Source organism: Salvia splendens, chromosome 1 (genome assembly GCF_004379255.2).
Source record: "Salvia splendens isolate huo1 chromosome 1, SspV2, whole genome shotgun sequence".
In the NCBI taxonomy this organism is placed as follows: Eukaryota; Viridiplantae; Streptophyta; class Magnoliopsida; order Lamiales; family Lamiaceae; genus Salvia; species Salvia splendens.
In genome coordinates, this window is record NC_056032.1 from 33279024 (window position 1) to 33287877 (window position 8854).

Consider the following 8854-nt stretch of genomic DNA (forward strand, 5'->3'; position numbering starts at 1 on the left):
AAAAATTACATAATAAAATTTTTGACTCGGCTCACTCCTCGTCTTCCGTGCCGCCCCCGCCGTCGCCCGTGCCGCCCTCGCCGTCCCCGCCGCTAATCTCGGCGCCATCATCTCCAATGGGTGGCATGCCCAAATCGCGCCGACATCCATCGATGACATCCTTCAACATCCTTTTGTACACAGGATCTGTCGTGCTATGCCACCTATGCATGGTCCGGACCAAGCTAGTCGTTAACTGCGCGCGGGCGAGTCGGTCGATATCTTCTGGGGGAGCAGGGGCCTCCGATTGGACCTCGAACGACCCGCTGCTGCTTCCCCTAGCCCTCCGCTGCGCAGCCTTTTACCCAACCGGGCGACGACGACGGCGAGAGTCTGATTGAGGTAGCGGGGACACTTCGTCTGCTTCTGGAAGCTCGTGCGAACCAGCACTGCTGCTGTATTCACCAGAAGCGTTGATCTTCGTCCACTTCGCCCAGCCCGATTCGACTCCCCCACAAAACTTTGGGGAATCCTTCACCACGAGAAAGGCCTCCCACTGATCGAATTGTTTGAACTTCAAGGCTCTGTCGGGGTACTGAGCAAAGGCACGGTTCCGGACATCCTCCTCGGACATACCGCTGTTTGCCTGGCGGAGATTGTTTTGGTAGAGGCCCGCAAATCGACTAAGCTTAGGCCTCAACCGCTCCCACTGTTTCCGGCACTGTTTGGGAACGCGACGCTTCGCCCCAGCCGGTTTGTGTGTGTGGTAGGCTTCAGCGATGCGATACCACAGTCTGTCAATATGTTGGTTGGCACCGACATAGGGATCCTCGACTACTGAAACCCAAGCCTTCGCAAGCGCGACATTTTCCCACGGGCTCCATACCGTCCTTTTTCCCGTCTCATCCTCATCCTCCTCCTCTGCCACCGTTCGCGAGGAAGAGCCCGGGGCTTTCCCCTTGCCCTTGCCACGTCCCTTCCCCCTGCCTGGAGTCTCCCTGACCGGAGATAGCCCCAACTCCTCTAAAGAGAAAGTTTCCAAGCTGGTGAACTGAGTCTCCGGAACATAAGTGGAGGGGGTATCAGTCATATCGATAACTGGCCGATAGACATCGTCCGCTTGTGGGCCCCTGCCACCCCCTCCCCCCGGCATCATCCCCGCCATCATCCCCGGCATCATCCCACCCATCCCCATCATATTTGGGGTCATGCCCCCCATCGCCATCCCCGGCCCCGGCATCATCATATTTGGGGTCATGCCCCCCATCCCCGCAGCCCTGGGCATCATACCACCCATCCCACCCATCCAATTGTACATATAAGAGGACATCATCCCACCCATTCCACCTATCTGTTGTCGCATTTCCGCTAACGTTTCCCTCCAGGTCGATGGGAAACGCCGGAGTCTGCGACTCGCTCGTGGCAGGGGAGTTCCTATCGTTCTCCATTAAGTAGAAATGAAATATGTAGTAAAAGAAGAGAGAAACTTGTTAACACAAGTGGTGCGAATGAAATGAAGTTCAACGAGCCGTATATATAGAGTTTAAAAAAAAATTAATCACCGGACGTCCGACCCAGTCCACAGTGGCGGACGTCCGCCCGCCCGTCGCCCGCACGTCCGAGGACACGCGACGTCCTCACGGGACGTCCGTATCCGACCTTCGACGCCACAATGGCGGACGTCCCGGTCGCCCGTCGCGGACGTCCGACTGGACGTCCGCCATTGGAGATGCTCTAAGAGTTACCTAAAATTAAAATGGTGAATCTTTTAACAACCCCAAAAGGCATTGTGCGAAACACCAAGACTCTACATATGGAGTATCAATTAATCGTTGACACTGAATATCATTTACGGTATGAATCCCGAAATTAGTGGCACCTTAAATAAAATATATTTATAATATGACTCTAATGTTCCCTGCAATTAATTATGGAATTATTAATCAAAATATAGTACTTTTATACATTAAAAAGTGGGGATGCTAATCAGCCTTTGGATTACGTACATTGTTCTTGGTCCCGACTACAATGTTTGTTAGTACATTGCACTGTTGACTGTTACTGCTTGAATCATGATTCTCTAAATTAATAATGTAAGATACCACCTAACAATTAATTATTGTGAAACATCAAATAATTGGTTTCAAAAACTTGTTCCTCGTAATTTCACGTATAGTATCTTATTTAAAGATTCAAAATTAACAGATACCAATGTGCGACAGGCGAAGAATATTTAATCTATATGATCTGGTATCAGATATGTTAATATGCATACGCTTGCTTTTTTTTAATTATGTAATCACACATTTATAAGCAATTTTAATCTACAAAATAGTAACAATTTTTTAAAAAAAATAGAAGCGAACATTTCTATCAGCTCACAGTAAGTGACAGTATGACACACGTCACACACGCCACGGTTACTAACAGTATAAAAACTAATACAGAGGTAGAAAATGAAATAGCTCAATTAAGGTGGAATGGAGAGAGTAATATTTATTATTATAGATTTGATGTTGTATTCTATTTTTATATTGTATTCATCATATTAATTTAAAAAAACCACGAAAACTCCGAAACGAATCAGAATAGTAAACACCACTAGGCACTAACTGGTATTACGTCATTACGAATAAAGAATAAATTATTACTACTATTTGAAATGAATAAGCTTGTACTTGGTCATAACATAATAGCTGGATGTATCCAATGAAAATGATAAAACCACAAAATAAATACTAAATGGGGACAGACAGAGATGAGAGTGTGACATAGAAATATGGGGCTCATGGAAATTAAAATTTGACATTGTGAGGACATAATTTAAACACGAACACATAAATAGTAGTAGTAATAAAAAAATAGTAGTACTCCTCCCTCGGTTTATTTGTATACATTCACCTTATCTCTTCTTCTAATAAACGGATTCTCGTTTTGTATATATTTATATTTTTGTCAACACATTAGTTTTTATTATTATCTATCTGATTAAATTAGGAAAGGTATCACCAATATAACTTTTTGTTTATTGCTAAAGAAAGCAATCACTGGAATTAGGTGAAAATAAAATCCGAATAATATTGAAATTATAAATGGGCATTGTTCCTTGTCACTTAACGTAAAAAAGAACTATAACATGTATCGACAACATTATCTTTTTAATTAGCTACTTAGGTAATATGTTGATGTAGGTGTGACCATTTGAGTGTGTATTAGTAAAAAAGTTGAATTAGCAACCATCCGAAACAAAAAAAATTATTAAGATTGAGGTGCATCTTGCGAGGGAAACAATGGGAACTAAGAGCATCTCCAGTGGTTGCCCGTCCCACTCGGACATCCACTAGGACTTCCCAAAAATACATCCTGCCACGTCACTAGGACTTCCCATCCCACTGCCACATCACTAGGACTTCCCCTGCATAATCCGCCCTTCCCATCGCCCTTCCCACTAGGACTTCCCGCAATAAAATAAATCACAATTATTTAACGGAATTATAATTTTGACACGGAATACGGGAAAATTATGTAATACATAGATGTCCGACTCGGACATACGGAAAAGTTACATAATAAAAGGGAAAAAAGAAAAAAATACATAGTCCCACCTACTCGAATAAAAATTACATAATAAAAGGAAAAATTACATAATAAAAGTAGAAATGAAATTTGTAGTAAAAAGAAGAGAGAAACTTGTTAACACAAGTGGTGCGAATGAAATGAAGTTCAACGAGACGTATATATAGAGTTCAAAAAAAAATCAAAAAAAAAAAAACCAGACGTCCGACCGGATGTCCGAGCCCCCCCCCCCCCCCCCCCCCACCCCCCCAACAATGGTGCCCGTAGACTCGGACGTCCCGCGGATATCCGAGGACGTGCGACGTCCTACCTGCATGGGCGTATCCGACCTTATTTTCCACAATGGCGGACGTCCGGTCGCCCATTGCCGACGTCCGAGCTGGACGTCCGCCACTGGAGATGCTCTAAGCCATCTAGTTAAGTATGACCATATATATAATAAAAGAAAACAAATATCTCAATTTAAACCTAGTCTAAGGAATAAGTGATAGAGGGTGTAAATAAATTTAAATTGAAGCAGTATAGACAAATCTAGGTCCCCCACCACGACCTATCTCAAAATTTGGGAGACCATATCCCTTTTTCGAATTATATCAAGTGTCGACTTTGTAGGTCATGGGAGTAGGTGTCTATATTTATTTGAAAGCACACACAAATACATACGATATATACGTGTTTCTCTAAATGTTACACATATACTCGATAAACACATACACTCTGAGAAATTTTTTAAGAGTTCAACAACTTTATTAATAAGCACATATACATACTCTCTATGTTTCGTATTGCCTTTTGGATTGTCCTACTAATTATTCGTTCATGATGATATTATTTCGTAAGTTTTTGTTGAAAATAGCAACACTTAATTCAAACTAACTTAGTAATTTAGGTGTTGATAATAACCTTGCTTGAGTAAGAAGATACTACTAGCAAGTAATTTTTAAAAATGAAGTACTGTGAAATTGGACATGGTCACATGGTCAAATTAAATTTTCTAAGATGTCGTATCGTAGAATGCACTTCCGACTAAAAAGGACTAGGCGTTAAATTCTACAACTTAGGTAGTTCAATATATTAATTCCAAATGTGCGGAAAATTAGTTACTATAATTATTGTTACACGGTATTTAATGGTTCCAATAATCGAGTAACATAGAATTGTACATACTAGTACATAAATTAATAAGTATAGTTTTCCAATTGTCGACCAGGTCGTGTGTGATCTGTATATAATGCATAGTATGAAATTTTATTTAGGAAATGATGCACTCACTGATGCATGAATAGTAAAACAAAGTTAAACATGATTTTATCCTTACTTGGTCAGGATCAGTAATTCGAAAAATACAAAAGGAATAGAAAACAGAGATTAATTACCACCTAAGTAGGAAGGTTTGGACCTGAGTGGGGGCCACAACAGGATCTGGCAACACAGTAACATGGCAAGCGTCGTAGAGATTGAATAGTAGGCGCTGCTATATGGATTAAAAATAGCAATAATTTAACGTAGAAATGTGGATATGAATTTATTTGAAATAGGAATAGGAGTAGGAGTAACATAAAGTGAGGGCAAAATCAGTTGGTTTGGCGTCATGACATAATTTCCGTGTTGCCTTGTAAAGTTGCACACTGTAGTGTATTGCACTGATTTTAATGATTGATTTTTGCATTCACCCACGCAACCCTCAACAACAACCTTAAACAATTGCTGCTGCTGCTGCTGCTACTATACAAATTACATCAGACCAAAACAAGATATGTGTATTCCGTATTCGTGTGTGTATTCCGTATTCGTGTGTGAGAGAGACAAACAATATCAATATCAATATCATTATCATTATATACTCTGTGTTCCTTGTAATTAAAATGTCAATGAACCGCCGCTTCTGTGCAGAAGAGCTGCTTAGCTTCCAGAACCCCATCGGTGGCCACACTGCACAATGTCTGATTCAATTTCACCACCTGCAAAAGCCTCCATCAACCACTACCCCGCGGCGGCCATCGACCTCAACAATGGCGACGACGAATCCGCGGCGGAAAGGCTGTTCGAGAAGCCGCTGACGCCGAGCGACGTCGGGAAGCTGAATCGGCTGGTCATACCGAAGCAGCACGCGGAGAAGCACTTCCCCCTGAGCAGCAGCGGCTTGCTGCTAGGGTTCGAGGACGAATTGGGCAAATCGTGGCTGTTTCGGTACTCGTACTGGAACAGCAGTCAGAGCTACGTCCTCACCAAGGGCTGGAGCCGCTTCGTCAAGGAGAAGCGCCTCGATGCCGGCGACGTCGTCGTCTTCGCCCGCCACCGCCTCGACACCGGCCGCTTCTTCATCGGCTGGAGGCGGAGGACTTCCGATTCTCAGCCTGGCTGCAGGATGATTTATCCTGCTCACCCTTATCAAATCCAACAACACACTAATTCTCTCCATTTCCAATCTCAAGGTGTTTGTTCATCATTCTCTCATTTCACAAATTTTGAAATTGAAATCAGGCATCCATTCCATAAGCATCAACGTGTGTAGAGATAGATTGATAATGAATGAACACAGGTGGTGGTGGTGGTGGATGTCACGAGAAGCAGCAGACATCGAATGGGAATTCCAAGACGCTGAGGCTGTTCGGAGTGAACTTGGAGTGCCAAACTGAGGAATCAGAATCAGAATCAGTATCAGTATCAGAGGGGATTGGATCGAGCCAGGGTCAGGGTCAGGGTCAACAACAATCTCCCTATTATTATTATTATTATTCAAATCATAATCACACGGTAAGCCAAATATTTTATTAGGGTCAGGGATGAGAAATATGAGATGTCAATGCTCCAATTTCCCACTTTGATTTTGCTGTTTCCTCTACTGGAGTGGAACAGCCACACTAATTTCTTAATTCCCATCTGCCTAGCCTAGATTAGTTTTTTACTATCACAGGATTACTCCTAATTCTGATACGCTTTTGTTAATATAAAAAGAGCATAGAGTGGGCCTAACTTATGTACATATCGTTTGGGTTAATTCGAATATTACATATGAATAATCGATGATGATGATGATGATGATGAGGAATCGTGTAAAAAGGGGAAACTAAATGGGAATGCATTTATATGTGAATGCCAAATGTTTCAACATAGTTTTGTATCATCACATCAATTGTGTGGAAAATGTTGCAGCGTGTTAGGTCTGTGGTCCACCGTAAGAAATGGTGGAAATTAGGCTCATACTTTGAGAAAACCCAACACATATATTATTCGAGTCAACAGATCTGCCACTTTTATGGACCTTAAATATTTCTCAACTTGTCTACTTTCAGCTATATTTCAACCTTAATAAAATTAGGTTCTGTGTACCATTATTAATTAATATAATACAGAATCACTAGATAAAGCCAACATATAACTTTTTTTCTTGGTCTTTTTGAAATTTCTAACTAGTTAAAAGTGTGACACGTAGGATATCAATTTTAGTTTGAGTCAGGGGTTTTCTTGATTATAATTTATGGAGTATAAATCTTATGTTAATTACATGACAATGATAATAACGACTTGACATTCACTAACGTTTTTGACGTGGAGTGAGATATTTGGCATGAATTTAAGTGCATAGAGTATAATTTATAGGAATATGAGTTAAATTTGGGTGTGGTCCACCACAGGTATGGGGCTGAATTGCATGCTTATCATCAAAAGACTATCATGTCATAGCTAGGTGGAGTACTATATTAAATAGAAATCTATGGTAATAATGATAGCTTTATGGATTCAGCAGGTATATCGGCAAGGATAAGATCTCCATGATGTGACGTCGCCTCAACAATATTTGGAAATTGGAAAAGAAAAAAAAAAGATCAACATCCCAGATTTTCTGGGTATGTTAGAAAAGTGATCTGAAAACCCCGAGGTGCAAATCGAAAAATCAAAATTGAGAAAGTAAAGATGGAAAGAGACTAGAGAGACGGGTCCCACTTCAACACACACACACTATAAGTAAATGCATAGAGAAAAGGGGCATGCATTTGCAATCAAGGGAGTGAAGAAGATTGGAGCAGATCCATGTGGGAATTTAGTGATTCTGGCTGGGGATTTTTCATCATAATTTAGAAGTGGATGGACATGGCCATATAGGTTGCAAACATGGGGAGGGAATTACCATTTTCTGCCCTCTGCCATAACTTGATACCTTTGTTTTTGGAAATTTCTGTATTTTTCTCAGCATGCATGTCTATAATTATTTACATTAGACTATAATAGAATGGTAGAACTACAATCTTTTGCCAAGTAATATCTATCTTTGAAGTGCGTTGTTAAGTCTTTAATTCTATTATGCGAGTATGATTCATCATGACCCAAATACAACTCCAACTTGCAGACTTTGTTCAGTTTAAAAGATTATATCTTATAATTGAATGTCTATAGTATTATGTATAGTTTATGAGATTGAGTTAAACAATTTAATTTTTTAGATGGATATTTATATGATAATGAATTATAATAGTCACATTCTCCAACTAAAATAATCTCACAACTTATTTCTAGATAAATAATTATACGAATGACACCATAATGTACAAAACTATTAAACATAGGTTAAATTTCAAAGATGATGATAGCGAGGAGATCCAAATGTGGTGGAATAGTTAGTGAAAATGTGAGTGTTACTATTATTCTATGGACCCAGAACATATAAGTAAACAAGATTTGCCATCTTCAGAATTACCGTTCATCTCAATATTTGTCTATCAATAAACGTCTAGTAAAAACTATAAAAAAGTGCCTTTGTTCATCTAATAATCTCGATTTTCCTTTTTTCAGAATTGGTCTTTACTCTTTAGAGCCTTGAGAACAACAACCCAAGTAGTGGCACCTTGATAGACACTCCTTTTTTCAGAATTGCTCGATGATACACTTTTATTTTTAGTTTGTCTCAATAAAATGTTATATTTCTACTTTTAGAAAGAATAAATAACTTTCTCACTAAAATTAATTCACCCAATCACTTTTTTCCCTCCAATTAAAATTATTCTACTCTCTTTTCTCTCTCCATTTAATATTTACACAAATTTTTTCTCTCTTCAATTAAACACATTAATCAACAATTCCTAAAATTGTGTCGACTAAAAAGTATGTCATTTTAACCGAGACGAGAGAGTGGTATAAAACACATGATAAGAATAGCATAATACTCCATGATTTGAACTCAAAACTGGTAGTACAGTATGGTCCCCTTAACCTTAACTCAAGGAATATTCAGGCAATAGAAAAAGAGCTCGGCCAATTCATAACAAAGATAAAGACTCCACTAATTGGAGACTGCATG

General features: G+C 39.9%; 1 protein-coding gene across 2 annotated transcripts; it reads left to right on the top strand.

Moving 5' to 3' along the window:
• The first annotated feature begins 5133 nt into the window (after positions 1-5133).
• LOC121747627 (B3 domain-containing protein At2g36080-like) lies at positions 5134-7819 on the top strand. Of its 2 annotated transcripts, none has more exons than XM_042141702.1 (3): positions 5134-5990; positions 6098-6312; positions 7304-7819. In XM_042141702.1, exons 1-3 carry the CDS (start codon positions 5495-5497, stop codon positions 7322-7324), a joined length of 732 nt encoding a protein of 243 aa, XP_041997636.1. In that variant the 5' UTR covers positions 5134-5494; the 3' UTR covers positions 7325-7819. The 2 variants fall into 2 exon arrangements, with proteins under 2 accessions (XP_041997636.1, XP_041997643.1); XM_042141709.1 differs by having other exon boundaries at positions 5136-5990; positions 7307-7819.
• Positions 7820-8854: the final 1035 nt, after the last annotated feature.